General features: G+C 37.8%; 2 protein-coding genes across 2 annotated transcripts in view; one reads left to right on the top strand and one right to left on the bottom strand.

The window, feature by feature from the left end:
- The window catches only part of LRBA (LPS responsive beige-like anchor protein), an 854,371-nt gene that overhangs the window by 518,366 nt on the left and 319,809 nt on the right, over window positions 1–16,196 (top strand). Inside the window, exon 40 of the mRNA XM_056803808.1 lies at window positions 1,293–1,429. Within this exon, the coding sequence (XP_056659786.1) occupies window positions 1,293–1,429 (137 nt within the window). The remainder of the gene's footprint in view (window positions 1–1,292; window positions 1,430–16,196) is intronic.
- On the bottom strand, window positions 4,749–7,503 carry MAB21L2 (mab-21 like 2). Its single transcript, XM_007496245.3, has one exon. It carries the CDS (start codon window positions 6,344–6,346, stop codon window positions 5,267–5,269), a length of 1,080 nt encoding a protein of 359 aa, XP_007496307.1. The 5' UTR covers window positions 6,347–7,503; the 3' UTR covers window positions 4,749–5,266.

The following is a 16,196-nucleotide window of genomic DNA, read 5'->3' as shown; positions in this document are numbered from 1 at the left end:
ATAGCTGCTTATTTCATCCATTTATAGGGATGAGCTTAGGGAAATCATGGCTGTTCTACAGCTATCTGCTGCCCATCTGCAAACACAATGTATTTGTACATTGGGAATAGAGGGCAAAGCCTGCTCTGCTCTCAGTAGAGCATCCCTTCTATTGTCCTACTGGCGCACATTAAGATTGATGTTAGATTAAAGACCATCACCCTTCTAACAATCGATGGAAATGACAGTTCATCTGAATTTGGGGGCAGTTATTCACTCATTGATTGCCCAAGTAGTTGTACTACTGTATTAATTCAGAATTTTAAGTATTACTCTTATGTTGCTTTTTATGCCTCACAAAGAATTTGAATAATCAGGAATTTAACTTGAGATTTTTAATTTTCTTAAAAAAAAAAAAGCCTGAAACACAAAATTAACAAATTTACATATGATTATCTAGGTGTGTGTGTGTGTGTGTGTGTGTGTGTGTGTGTGTGTGTACGCGTGTGCACACACTCACATTTAGTGTCCCTCTTAAATTTTTTAGGTCTGGGTCTATAGACTGGTTAGTTTTGTAGTAATTCCATTGTTTTCAGTAGCAATCTGATTTGTCTCTTTGATAAACCCTGTGGTGATTTGATTATTCCAATAAAAATTCATTCAATTGGAAACCCACTCTCCAGCTGTTTAATCCCTGAATCCCCAACCTACATTAATACTGTTTTTGGAACCACTGAACAATATTTAACAGTGGAGTGGAAGATTTACTAAACCAACATTTTAATAATTCTCTTCATGAAGACTAGTTAAGAAGCATGAGATTTTCACAGCTAGCACCTAGGACACAGCGAATTCAGTGATGGAGATGATAGTACTAACTTCATCAAAGAGCTGATCTTTTGTGATCTTACCCTAGTTAGAATTGGAAAACTAAAGCCCTGGTCTTGGAAGCCTGCTTAGTTTTCTCCATTTCCGTAGTTACTGCTTGGGTAATAGCTACTTGCTGGTTGGCAGCCTGGGGCTTGCTCCTGATGTGAAATGTGAATGAATAGTAGAATCAAATTCTCTCTGACTATGGGCATTGCATACACACTACAAAGCAATTGCATACCAATTTACCAGGATCATTAACCAGCTGTTATAGGCCCAAGGGTCTAGAAGTCTTTGCATTGTTGGAGGAGGATAGGGTTGTGAAGACTATGTTAGTGGGGGGTAGGAAGGTACTAGGTAGTGGTGGTGAGAATCAGAATGAAAAATAGCATTTCTAATCAAGTTTCTTACATATCGGGTATTTTCTTTTTTGTATTCGACAGGTCCTGTCAGCTTGAGCACACCAGCTCAACTTGTGGCCCCTTCTGTGGTGGTGAAGGGCACTCTTTCCATCACTTCCTCTGAACTCTATTTTGAAGTGGATGAAGAAGAGTCAAACTTCAAGAAAATTGACCCCAAGGTAAGAAAAAGACAAATGTAATACTTTATCTCTCTACCACTTTCTATCTTCCCATTTGGTTGTGGTGCTAAGCAGATTTTTTAACCCCCCCCCTCCCTTGTTATTGGATTCTTTAGAGTTATTGGGGAGGGGAGGTTATGGGGTAGAGAGAGTTGGGAGGGAAAGGCATGGGAAGCACCCAGCTAAATTCTAAAAGGCTTGATTTAATTTCTCACTGAGGCATACTGTTCTTGCTCACAAGCTCTGCCTTCCTTTGTAATCTTTGGTTTCATTTACTGCCTATTTTAGCATAGTTCATTTATATTAATAATAATAATAATAATAATTTCTCTTTGGATCCAATGTTAATTCACTTAATATAAGGGTGAGGATGGAGAGTTTCTTGGATGATACTTATAAAAGATATCTTCAATCATTGGGGACCTGAGATTGCAGTGTTCAAGAGATTGCTATCATTTATTAGATTTCTGTTTTCTAAATATAATTCCAATGCATTACACTTTTACCTCTTTTATCTCTTTAAATTGCCATTTTAAATTCCTCTTTTGTAAAAGATGTTTCCTTTGAAGTATTATAGATTTTATAAGGACTGTGTTTGGCTTCCCAAATTTAAACCAAAAAATATTTAAATCTTTTTAAAAATTACTTTTTAGACCTACGTACCTTTCTTTTACTCAGGATATGGAAATAGCCATTAAAGTTAGGAGGGAGATTTAAAATTATATTTATTTTCATAAAGATGAATGATCACATTTATATTTCTTAGCAGCAACCTTCTCTTAGAGAAGATCAGAAGAAGAACAAGCCTGCCAAGGGATAAGGTGTTTGGAAGAGGAGCAGGGCAGCCTTCAGCAAGCAAACTTTTATAACACATATTTATCTTGAGTTTAGAGAAGGGAAGAGGTTTAGGTAGAGGAAGTTCTTTGGATTTATTATGGTGCTATGTTATTAAATCTTTTTTAAAAATTAAGTATTTTAAATCCTTACTAGAGCCATTAAATTTTTTATAATACAGATCAACTTGAATGTTCAGTCTGTTCAACCCTTTGTTCTAGTTTTACTGCCTTTATTTGGAGGAAATGGATAGAGTATGTGACAGGAAGGAATTTGACTCTGAGACTGTACTTAAATAGTTTTTAAAATTTGAATTTTTGGAGACATTGAAAAAGAAAATCAAATTAGGTAATTTTGATTCATTGGTTAGCTTTTTGTACTTCTTTATTATACAGTATAGCTAAAATTGATAGGAAAAGGGATTCTAACTTGAAAAATTACTTGAGTTCTACAATTACTGGGAGTTAGAAAGAATACCAAGTCAATGAACAGGTACTGGAATGAGCTTCTTCTAAGGACAGGAGTCCTCTTATGTCTAGTGTCATTAGAACAGCTTTAGGAACAGCTGTACATTCTGTTTTTCTGTTGTTTTCTGTCCAGCATCATTTAATTTCTCCTACACTGTTGCTTGTAAAGCATTGAACAGCTTTTAGGATCCCTAAAGACCACCCTGCACCACTATAACTTGGCAACATAATCTAGCATGGATCCTTAGATCTTGGTCTGGATATAAGAAGTATAAATTTTTGTTTTAAAAATCATCTTCCAGCTTAAAATTATTTGAACTTTTGATTTCATAGACCTAGATGATGTCTGTTTTTGGTTAGTTAGAGAACTGAAGTCAAGAGATTTACATGAAAGACTTGTTTTTTCCTCGGGTCAGGTTCATATTAAACTGAAAGAAGCAGGAAAAAATGCAGATTTAGAAAACTAAAAATATTTTTTAGAAGTTTTTTTTTTTTTAATGTTAAGACCATGGAACCTTAAAGATTTTCTTTTTACATAAGAGAAAAAGTGAGTGGCTTCAAGTTTTGGGGGTAAGTATTAAGTTAGTTATGAGGTAAAAAGTTGGTGGTAGTTTTTAGATTTGATCTCTTCTTGGAGCTTCCTTTTCCACCTCTAATCCTTAGTTATTTACCAACACTTACCTATTTCTTAGGATGGGTGGTTAGGAAAGCATTTGCAAACCCTAAAGTGCTACATAAATATATGTTGTTCCTATTACAAGTGGCTTAGAAAACGTCTCTAAGAATACTTTTGTATTTGCATGAGTAGAAAATTTCTCTTAGTATTTGTCTGAATGTCCCCCCCCCCCCAAAAAAAAAGTGAGGCTAGGTTTCTGTTTTTAAAGCCAAACAAATCTTAAGAGTGGAAATAAGATCAGCACTGATAAGATCACAAATTTATATTCTCTTCTAGGAGTGTTTTGTTTTGCTTTAAACTAAGAAACAGTAATCCGAACAAACTAAACCCATTTTTATTAGATGAACTCTTTTTCAGAACTCTAAGTGTACTCTAATCCTCAATCCCTTACTTTAGGCTTTTCATTTGAGTCCAAAGAAAAGTTACTTTCTTGCTTTTCTAAGAAATTAAGAATTAAGTCACATTCCAAGTTTGGGGTACAGTACTCAAATACTAAATAAATATATTTGCCATAACTACCCATTAGCAAATTTCTAGTCTTTCTGATAATTTGAAATGTGATTTTGATAGGGGGCAATAAGCTTCTCTCAAAATTAAACAATACATTTTCCTTATGGTATCAACTTCTAGAAGTTTTTTTCTTATGCATTAAATATGTATCCCATATTGTCTATTTTAATTGTCCCTAGCCACCTTCAAAACACCTTCAGCAGAATCCACCCAGTAATCATTTTGTAGTGTAATAAAATATAAAGTTAACTATTTAAAGGAAAACAAGATTATATTAAAAGGCTTTAAGAAATTGTATTTCTCTTCCCCCTCAAGAATAAAAAATAAAAGGCTTAGTTCTTTCATTTTAGAAATATGACTATTATAACTTCCATTTTTATGCTCTCTTGGTATGACTGTGTGATACATTGCTTAGTTTTTTATTTACTTAAAAGCCTAGAGAGGATAAATGGTTATAGGGGAGAAAATCAACTAACAGCATTAATAATTCAGAGTAGATCTATAAATGTTTCCTTGCATTTCAAAGTCAAATTGAAATAATTTGTTTTTTTAGTTATGGGATAAGAAAGCAAATCTATTAATTTTTAATGTGAATGAATTACATTTACCAATTCAGGTTGCATATATATGTATATTAATATTATCTGCCTTAAAGCACAGTCTGTAATAAGTTAGCAGGATGAACTCTGCATGATTACAGTTATATTTGTGAATTCTAAAGATCAGACTTTGGTTTGATTGCATAGCTTCAAAAGTTCTGTTCTCTACTTGAAAAATTGTTACCCTTGAGATTTCACCTATCCTGTTTAAAAACAATTCACAAAATTCAATCCAAAGTTAAAGTAATATTTTATTACTGTTTTCAACAAGTGGGTTTAAGGTAAGGGTAGAGGTGCAAGAGAGAGAAGGGCACATAATCTGACGTTGGCACTGAAATACATTTAACATCAGTAAAACTTTTTTAAAAGAGAAATTTGTACATATAGTTAAATAATTTTTTTTCACTTGGTGACAACATTCAGGCAAACAAAAAAAAATAGAGGAGATAAAAACAGGAAAAGATTACTATACATGGATTTGAAAATGTACCTTGGGTTTCGTTTTGTTGTGGCAAAGTCCGATTGCTTCTTTTGTGTGATCTTTTAAATTCACATTTTTGGGGGGACGAAAGATCACTCCTGTACAAGGTGATTTGTTTGTTAAACGTTCTTCTATCTGGTGGTGAGGTTTGTTGTTGTTGTTGTTGTTGTTCGTTGTCTTGTAGATTAAATAAAATTTTGTTTTGGAGTTTTTGTTTTTCTGAAGTGTGATGGGAGTTTGTTGTTGTTTTTCTAAGTAGTCTCCACTACCCTATAATTTATCCAGGCTTTTGGGATTGGTGAGAATCTCTCTGGCCAACCTCCAGGTCTGTTTGGCTGCGCTCTCCAGGGCAGAATGAGGCTTGCCCTGAAATAGGTCGAGGTTGGGCAAAAAATAATGGGGGCAGCGCCGGCACTGCAGACAAGAGATGAGCTGCAGCAGGATACCGTTGAGCCGGTCTCCTAGGCACGCTTCGTCCCAGTCAGTTTCCCGAGGGTGTTTTTCGCACTCATACAGCAGCAGGGTTTTCATGTGATAGTTGTTGAGCGGCTGGCCTGGCAGCTCCAGGTGTCTGTCCCGAAGAGTCTTCAGCACTGATAAGCACTTGTTCCGGCAGCCGCCCATCAACAGTCGGTTCTCAGCCTCTCCGAACTGAAGCACCCAGGCGTCACTCTCTGCCGAACTCTGCTTGCCTGTCAAGGAGTAGCACTCCTTGGAGAGCAAGTTGAACCCTTCGGCCTTGACCTCTGCCACTCGGTTGGGGCCAGGCCAAGGGATATGGGGCATAGGCCATTGGGCAGCGCTGCGGGGCCAGATCCCGGTGCACTTGAACGCTGGCGTGATTTGCACCACGTAACGCTCCCGGATACGCAACTTCACCTCGCTAGTGTCCGCGATCATTTTCACCACATCTCGATAGCTGCACTTGTCTACGGCCTGTGCCACCAGTGTCTGGAAGCGTGAGCGGATCTTGCGCGCAGAGAGGTAGCCTGATGCGGTGATGAACTCCACCCAGAGAGACATGCTTCGCTTACGACCATCACTCAGCTTGAGCACTGCGCATCCAGGCAGCGAGCCGTCGTCCACGAAGTTGAAAACGCCCATCTGGTTGAGGTAGAGCACCACCTCGAACTCGGTGGGAGAGATAACTTCCAGCCCTTCATAGCGGGCATCGATCTCACTGAGGGAGCTGATGAAGCGAGGTTCTTGCACCTCCACTTCTTTAAGCACATCCGAGACCACTTTACAGACCTCGCGGATGGTCTTGGCGATTGCCGCCTTGCGCGCCTGACATCGCTCTGTGTAGTATTTATTGAGCTGGTACACCAGCTTGGCCTGAGCGGCGATCATGTTGGGGCACAGGTCCGGGCTATACACCGGGGTCTCGCAGTACGTTGAGGGATCCAAGGCTCACTCACTAGTGGTAGCCCTGCAGCTTGCGAAAAAGGCACCCCGCAACCCTAACTCCCGCAATTTCACTCTGCTTTTCCTTTCCACCCCAGCTGCGGGGCTGCTACCTCTGTCTTCCCTTCCTGTCTCACCCCACCACCTTATCTGTTACTCTCTCCTCCTAAAAATAAATTGATTTAAAAACAACAACAACAACAACAACAAAAGAAAAGTACCTGAAATGGCTTTTGATTGTTGTTACTTCTTTTGATTTTTAAAATGAAGGGTTTTTTTTTTTTGAGGGGAGTAGTAATAGGTATGAAAAAGGATCCAGGCTTAGTTCCCAAAGGGATTGACTTGTTGGCAAAAGAGACAGCTTCAGCAAACTTGGAAACGCCCGTCTTTTAAGTGCTAAGTGCAGCCTTTAAATTTAAAAAAGCAGCTAAATATTAATATAGGCTGAATGGTTCATTGGAAAAGTTATCTCCAAGGATGAAAGAAGTCCTCAATGTAATAAGGCCCAATGGGAATGGGCGAATTTACACTGTTTTTATCCCTCCCCCAAATTCAGAAGAGAAGGCTGTAATTAATGCTCTGAGCAGAAAAGTGCAACAAAGTCCATGGCAGCATCCGAGGTTCAGAGAGGTGCGCTGCTTTCAGCGTTTGTTTCTGCCTCTTGGAGCCCTTCTGGTGTTGTGGTTTCTTTCTTTTCCTGCTGGAGGCGTTTTCTGGACCAGGTTTGTTTGTTTTGAAGGGATATCTTGCCTTTTTTCTAGGTACAAACGGATGGAAGTTGTTTGAGATTCATTTCTGTTTTGTAATTTATGATTTTGTCTCTCACAGAATCTGTGTTATCTTGAGGAAGTCGTTGTTTGCGTTGCATCTGGGGTATAGTTGTTATGGCCCCGGGTTTTTCTTCTCCCCCTTTATGTTGCATTCAGGGAGAGCCTCGATTTCTGCCTTTCTTCCCCCCGCCCCTCTCTTCTGCCTGCTCCTGGCTGTCTCTCTGGATCTGTCTCTGTCTCTTTCCCGCTGTCTCTGACTCCTTCACCGCCCCCGCCCCCTCCTCACTGTGGTGTGAGTCTCAACCTCTCTCTTTCTCTGTCTCGAGGTTTGCTGGAGTTGTTTAGTTTATGAATGGTCCCAGGGCCATCGTGAAGGGGGTGGAGCGTCAGATCATACAATCGCAGTCCGAGCTGTCACTGCAGCAGCCAATCCTAGAGAGGATATATGCACGTTAGAACCCGGTAGCTGCCACCACTTCACGTGATGTAAGAAAGGGGGCAAGGAGAAGTAGAGAAAGAAGAGATTGTAAAGCCAAAGAATCCTTGTTCATACACATCACTCCTCCCCCCCCCCCATGGGGGGGGGGGACACTTCTCATCAATTGCTAAGAAGAGAAATTATGTAGGAGATGGCTAGAATGTAAAGTGGGGAGGGAGGGTAAAGAATAGCACAGGTTCAGAAACGTACAGGTTCTGTGCATTCTGCCAACCTCGAGAAGGGACAAGATGCAAGCCACTTTACACAAATCACTTGTGTTCAGATTGGTGGGGTTTGGGAAGAGAGCTATTGTTTTCATCTCTTTCCCCCAGTCTTCTTTTACCCTTTCCGCATTGTTACAGAGAGATATATAGCTGAGGGACAAAGAGAAGAAAGAAGAGTTTAGTTTTTAACACTGAAAATAACTCTCTAAATAAAGATTCTGGAGAGAAAGCAATTGAGGTACAGTGTTTTACTTAATGATGTTTTGTTTCTGCAGGAGTTCTATTTGTTGTTGAATAATTACTACAAAATATCTTTAATCTCTGCATTTTAGTCTCAGTAAATATTTTGACTCTGCCACCGAAATAGTATACAACATTAAAGTGTAATCTGGTGAAACGTTTTCGTATACGAATATTCGAATTCCCTAGAATTTGAAGCCATTTTAAGTAGAAGTAAGTTTCTAAGGTAAAACTATGACTCGCATAAGCGATTTTTTTTCGAAATTGCTTCATTTTTTAAGGCTCTGCGGCTACCAAAAAATCATCATGTTATTGATCACTTTGGAAACCTCTTAAAAGCACCAACTTTCAGAATTCAGTTTGCATCAAAGCGCTTGAATTTCTAACATCGTTTTTGCAAAGGAAAATTCTGGTTTCATAGAACGCTTTTTAAAAACACGGTTTCAAGTTATCGCTCCTATAAAAATGTCTTTTTGATTTTTTCAATCTTTGCATTGCAAGCCTACTCTCACTACCGTAATAATCGGGTAATTTTTTTAGTTGGAGAAGAGGAGCCTGAGAGGCATTTTTAGTTTGTTTAGAAGCGTGGAAGCTTCAATCAAATCTCGGGCGCGCGATTCCCCCGTCTGGAAAACAAACTGTACACCTGGAAGATAGGTCTATTTTAGTTAGATTGTTGGGGGAGGAGCGGTTGACTTTTATCTCGGTAGACGACCTTGGGTGAATCCGCCGGAATGAGAATCTGCCGGGTTGATTCGGGTTCTTCCCTCGGTTTCGCTGATGAATAGTAGTGCTTTAGAAAGTTCAGAGACAAGCACGGAGAGTCAGGTGACTCAAACTAAGTTCTGGAGCTGAGCGAATTTAGAAAACTCCCCCCTTCATCTTTGGGCTGGAACTAGTGGAGCTCTAGGCTCGGTCTGGCGTCCCCCTCCTCCGAGGTCGCTGGTAACTGCCTGCAATAGTTCCTTTACCACCCCCATCGTCCTCGCACTCCTCCTTAAGTGCATGAGAGGCTCTGTCCAGAATCAGCTGCCTTACTTGGGAGGTGGGATTTCTTTTGATGTCCCTAGTTTGAAGTAAGGGCAGTAGGCAAGGAGGGCGTTTCCGAACGTCGGAACAAGGTGACTTTGGGTCTCCCGAACCATCTCACTCTGCCAAAGTAGGCTGCCCGGAGCAGGGCTGTGAGCCCCTGAGGCCAGGATGGAGCGTAGGTGGAAAGGGCTGGGAGAGATGTGTGCCAGTTCTAATGGAAAGGAAACGACTTGGAAGTTAGTGAGCGACGGGTGGAGAGCCCAGACCTGTTACTGGTAACTGGGCTATTCATTTCTCAGTCAGACCCGCACTCTGGGAATTATTAACGGGCTGAGAAGGCCACTTTCCTTAGGGAAGTTGTCAAACCAGACCCCAGAGCCCTATGGCCCAGCTCCTCTGGAGGGCAGTTACTCTGAGAAGACGGATGGCTGGACTAGCTAGCTAGGGTGTAGGCTTGTTTGGAGTGGCCTACTTTTTCCTCATTGTCCCTGGGAGGGGAGCAGCTGAGACCCGGGAGGCTCCACGTCTCTTCCCCTAGGTGGGGCACCATGCTCTTCCAGGGAGTAATAGTTTACAAATCCCCCTAAAATGGGACAGAGGATCCTCCAACCTGACTCTGCCTGGCTCCTATTTCTCTTGGCTGATGGCGATTTCAGGAGAGAGCTTTTCTCCGTTCTTCCCTCTCCCTCCCTGTCTGTTTCCTATCCTCCCCCCCCCCCCCCTTTCCTTTATCCTTCATGCCTAGAGCCCGGGCTTCTTCGGGAATGGCGGAGAGCAGAGCCTGGGGAAACAGCAGAGAATGGAAGGCATCCTGTGTAAACTCCTACACTCCCGAAATGCCCTGCCTTGCCGATCCACCTTCTCCTTATTCTCCTAAAGGCTCAGCCAAACGCCCCAAACGTTTCCAACTCCCACCACAGTTTCCCTTGCTTTTTTCCTGACTTTTACATAGAGGCTGAATGATGATACAATGTTACAAATGTTTTGATTTAAAAACAATTCATTACCAATTTATCCTGAGGTAGGAGTACTAGTATGTAATAAATCAGTTAAACAAAGCCGACTTTAATTTATTGCCCGGGCACTAATTAGAAACATCATTTGAGCAATAAACTTAAACACTTCCAGCAAATAGCGCCATGCAACTCCTCCCCACCACCACCCCCATCCCCTTGCCTTTGCGGCTGCCCTGCATTAAGAGCAGCTTCATCTGTGTGTTTGCGGATCAGTTCTTCCCCAAGATGAATAATTGAAGGGGGAACAGTATCCAAGGAGGCTGTAATTGAAGAGCCCTTGTCACCTCTGCTTTTATGTATGTTAGTATAGAAGTCCATCAGCAGCTTCTTGATGGTGTATTAAAACGAAGTGGTAGCCCCTTCTGGAGGAGATACTGTATTCTATTAAAAGGACCAAGTGAGAGAGGAAACTCTCAAGGCTAAAAGCCACTTGAAGTCTTCAGACCAATTGATCTGTATTCTCTAGTTATAATCCGTCTCATCATACTTGAGTTAATGAGGCAGGGGAGTAAGGTGGGGGTGGGGAGAGATCTGATGGTCCTTGACAAATTCATTAGGGAGGCTGCAGGACATTTTATTTGACTGTTAAACATCTTGTTTGTTTGGTTTAGGCAGTGCCAATAGCCGCATGCTGCTGCCTGGAGCAATGGTGTGTTTTGCTAGGGAGATCTTCTGCAAAGGATACTTGGGGGGGGGAGGGGAAATGTTGATAATGTGTGTGTGTGTGTGTGTTTTAATTGCTGGATATATGTAGTACCATTTGGGTATTAGACTTACATCTTGATGAAGAGTCATAATAGCCAAATAAAAGTCCTGGGGGTGGGGGGTGGAGAGGTGAATGCTTTTAGGAACCAGTTAATAATTTAAAAAAATTATTTAGGAAAATGTGCCTTGAACTTTAAATAAAAATTGCATCAGTTAGGCTATTAATTACATACACACACATTCCTAGAGATATTGCAATTTTTGATCAGCTTCCTAGTTTTATGTTTGTATTGAATTTTGAGTAAATGAGATCTTATTATTAGAAATAGATAATTTTGTTTAATAATTTTATAGAATTATTCACTTAATTATGGATAAGAATTTGATGCTCAATTCAAGTGAAAATTTAGGACATAACATAACTTTAGGAACCGATCATTTATTGTCTTGATTTAGAAGGTTTGGAAAACAGGAGTTGACCATTCTCCAAATAGTACAAAGGTGGTCTCTGTGTCCTAAGATAGAATATAGAATATTGAAGAATGGTAGGCAATTAAGCTAAAACATAAATGTAATGAGAGTTCATTTTAAAATAGGTAATATTGTACCTGGTTTTCAAAGAATCTTACCCAAAGTTAAGTCTAAAATGCAATAATTTTCTTGCCTTCAGAACTTTTTTCTCCCTATATATTGCCTTCAAACAGCTTCAGCCTAAGTGCTTTGTAAAAAGTATGCTGTACTTCCATTTTTAGAAAAATAGTAGAGGAAAAGAACTAATGCCCTTTGTCTGTCATTTTTATACATTCCTGCACTACTGATGAAGCTTAAACTGCTGCAGGGAAAGTGTAGATTTGAAAAGAAATGTTTCAGTAGTACATGTTGTGTTTCTCAGCAGTAAAACCAAACTAATGGCTGAAGTCAGTGCTTCTGTCGACCTGACAGTTGTAATCCTGTTTACATTTCCAGAGAATATGAAGCCTTTAAACTGTGGATTGTTTTTATTATTTGCTGATCATAGAACTGTGTTTACCGGATTAACTTTGTTGTTCTTTCTAAAGTTGATCATACCTGGGAGATTTGGAAGGTATTTATTCTTTTAATTACTGTAGAAATAATATATGTGTTTCACTAGCCTTTAATGAGCAGTACATAAATCTCTTAACTATTTGATTTTGTTTCTTAATAGTAGATCTTAGAAGAATTGTAAAATTACTGGATTTTTTTCTTTTAAAATATGATATAGAAATGTTGTTATTGTTATTTTTGGTGGTGGTGGGGAGGGATGTGTGCATTTTTTATTTTCCTAGATCATTGCTTTTTCTTTGCATGAAGATTTCCCCCCTCTTTGTTATTATAACTGTTGAATCTTATACTTAGGTGGCTGCCTTAATAATTATATATATTTAAGCCATTTTGAAATTTTGAAATCTTCCTGCTTAAGAATTCCATCTAATAAGAATAGAAAGTTGAAATGTATCCTAAATACCTAAAACAAAAACAAAAACCAACTAAGTTAGTGATGAGATGGAATAGTAATATTACAATGGCTGGAATATGTTCTTACAAACACAAGTGTTGTGCTATCTAAACTCTAAAAAACACTCATCAGCTTTTCAAATTTTGATTTAAAGGACTCTTATGTAATCAACTTCTCCAAACCTAAAAGGGTGCGTGGTAGAGATTGTTTCTAAATGCTTGATGTTTGATATCCTGGAATTCATCTAGAGTTTATTTTTAAACAGTTTCTTGAATCTTCTTCTAATCATTTTAAGAAGCCAACCATACTGTTAGAAGGAGTTAAAACTTTTTTTTCCATTAAAATTCACCTATTTTTTAAACCATGAAGTGTCTTTGTGTAGTGAATAAAGAACTGTTCTTTGAACAAGAGAAATCATATTTTAAATGATGTGCTATAAGGCAAAACTTATAGTTTAACCGCCAACAGTAAGTCTATCATACTAAAGGGTGACAAATCAAATGTTTTTGTACATTTTCTACCTGTAGTAGATCCTGGGCCTTTTGAGTGCTATTCTGTGTATATAGTGATGTTTGGGCATAAATTGATTACCTACTTATTTAGGATTTAAATGGATTCTTTTCTAAAATTACTCTAATTCTAATAAGTTATGTTTAGAAAGGGGACAATAAGGTTTATGATAGGATTTTGTTCTCCATATCTGCAACTTGGTCTAAGTATAGTGTGTTAATTAAATTATGCATAGTGTAATATCTGTTGTAAAGCAATCAGAATATTTGCATTCTAAAAATAAAGTATGCAGCTTTTAATTGGAAACTAACAAAGTAAAGAGTATTATATACTTCAACAATTCCATTTCCAAACATAGCTAGCCTAATTCACAGACAGCAGACATTCATCTTGTAATTGAACCTGTGCTCAAAGGCTTTCTGAACTTACTTTCCTGGTATAAACTTCAAGAATCCAGGATGGATGAGGTGTCAGAATAGAGTTTTAGTAGATACACACATATGTATACATAGGTAACTTGTATTTACATATTGTTGGTGTTGTTATAAAATTTCAGTTGTATCTATTCTTTGTGACCCCATTTAGGGTTTTCTTGGCAAAGATACTAGAGTGGTTTTCCATTTCCTTCTCCAACTTATTTTACAGATTAGGAACCTAAGGCAAACAGGGTTGTCACTTAACCAGGGTCACCCAGCTAGGAAGTATTTGAGGCCAAGTATATTGCATGTGTGATTTTATTGTATTTTTAAAAGAAAATGATTTGGTTTCTTCAATACTTTTAAATATCATTTTCCAGAAAATATGTGTTGGGTATTTTCATTGTGTTTTTACTATCTTTATCATGGTTAGATATAAATCTTTTGATTTACATATACATTTTTGAAAGATATATTTTTCATATCTCCCAAACAAGCTTGTCATAATACATTAATATTAATGGTGAAATTTATTTTGAGAAACAACTTGTAATATAATTGGACAAGATATAGCATTTTATTTCTAAATGATGAATCTATATATAATGATAATTTAGTGGATAGAGAGCCAGCTTTGGCATCAGGTAGACCTTGTCCAGCCTTTGACATTTATTGGCAGTGTGATCCTAGGCAAGTCATTTAACTCCCCTCCCCCCAACTTTGTAAGAGTATGAGGGACAAAATAGCTGCCAAATTCAATTTGTTCTCTGAGGAGTTGCTTATAACCATGAAATCACACTTCCTGACTATCTTCTTCCCCTGCAAAATGTTTGGAAATGATTACCCTTATTCTTGACTCTAAAAGTAGAGCAAAGAAAAGAATCATAAGATCTAGAGCTAGAAAGGATACTGTTGATTATGGATTCTAACTCTCTCATTTTACTAAGGACCAGAAAGGTCACTGACTTGCCCAAGGTCATACAGTTAGTGCCAGAGCTCAGATTCATTTTCAGGTCCTCCAACCATACTTTTTAGTTATTTTTCTGCATCATATTACATATATGTATTTATTTATAGTATTATAGTATAGTTATATATTTATATGTATTTATTTATAGTATTATAGTATACTATAGAACATTTTCCACCCAAGTTAGATGCCGTTAGATTTTATTTACCTTTACCTAAAGATATCTAAAAACAAATTTGACTTGAACTATGCAGTGATTTACAATATCTCCAAAAGATTAAAAATTCTTAGTATAGTTAACTTAGTTATTCAGTGATTATATACTTTGTCAGATAATCAGTTTCTTTTCCTCCTGAATGACTGAATTTAATGGTTGTTAATTGCTTATCTGAAGATATATGCAAGAGATGTATTAAAGTAGATTTAGCCAATATTGAAACCTTTCACCATAGAATATTGAAAAATTGACAGTATGCTTCAAAGTATGTATCATCTTTTGTATATGAAAATAATAATAATACTGCTTCACTATCATCACTAGGACATATGCTTTGAGTTGTTTGTTTCAATAATCACAGAGGATTTGCTCAAAGCCAAACACCTTTGCCTTCTTTGTTTCCCTTGAAAGCAATAGTATACATTTTTAAAACAGCTGGATAAGGTTAGTATCTGGGATACATTCTATACCAACTGATCGAGTTTTTCTTGATTAAGAGAGATTATTTGGAGAATCAAATCTTTGATCTTGGCCTGATTAGCAGTATACCTTAGCCCACCTGGTAAAACTGGCCCAAACTTAGATAAAAGAACAGTTTATTATTCCTCCATGATTTTTAGTATATTCCTATGTGGCCCTGTATTTAACAAAGGACATAAAACTCAGCATGCTAGAAGCACGCAGCTTTTTACAGTACTTAAGTCTTAAATCTAGGCAAACTAGTCTTTTAAGCTTCTACTTTTGCATCCTATTCCTATTAATCTTTTGGCATTAATTTTACATCTGTTAGTTATGAAACTTTGAGATCTTTGTTGTATTTATTGGAAATGCAAAGCTATAATATTTTGTACATACAGTATAGAAACAGTGTACTCATTCTTAATATTTTCTTCAACTTCTTTTCATAAATGAGAGTAGAAGTGATATGCAGAGAAATTTCTGCCATTTTTTATAGTGAAAAGAAAAAGATCCCTTTTTTGATACTGTCATATAGAGAAGACATCTGTGTAGCCTAAGTGAAATAGTATTTGATGATGTTGGAAACTTTTTTTTAACCATCTAAAGTAAAGCTAGGATGTAAAACAGCTGTCTTGGGTCTATGACTTTCAAGACTCTGCCAGTCTGTTTCTTTTCTGCATTTTTCCTTTCTATCTTTCTTTATTATCTCTGGAACCTAAGGAGTCATTCTCTTATTTTCTGATTGGCTTTGTCTGCTAGAAATTCTTAGCTGGTGGGTTTAAATTGATTCTAGGTAGAGAGAAAAAACTTTGATCTATGGCTATGACTGTTTCCAAATGATTTGCTTACTGGGACTGGACACTGTCCATGCCCTTTCACTTCACTATCAGATAGGAATAGCAAAAGGACTTGACATGCCACCAGATACATAGTTAATCATCACATTAGGTCTGTAAAGAGATGCATCCAGATTCGTTCAGGCCTACTATTTTTAATGGATATAGTTGTGTTATAGTTGGTTAAAATTCTGCATAAATTTGTTTTAAATTATAACAAATTTCATTTCAAGGCTGTCACATACTTCAGCGCCAGTGCTATCCTGATCCATAACCAATATTTTGTTAATATTTTATATTTATAAAATACTTTCATCTCAGAATTTTTCCAGGCATTAAGTTTCTGACTCATGCTGTTTCTTTAGAAATAGATGTTTGAAGACTTTCACTTGGGAGAATCCTAGAGCAAAAGTAAGCTTAAAGGATTTGGATTTATCATGCCATGT

Source organism: Monodelphis domestica, chromosome 6 (assembly GCF_027887165.1).
Source record: "Monodelphis domestica isolate mMonDom1 chromosome 6, mMonDom1.pri, whole genome shotgun sequence".
NCBI classification, from domain to species: domain Eukaryota; kingdom Metazoa; phylum Chordata; class Mammalia; order Didelphimorphia; family Didelphidae; genus Monodelphis; species Monodelphis domestica.
The sequence above is the reverse complement of the archived record's forward strand: the minus strand, read 5'-3'. Positions and strand labels throughout refer to the sequence as shown.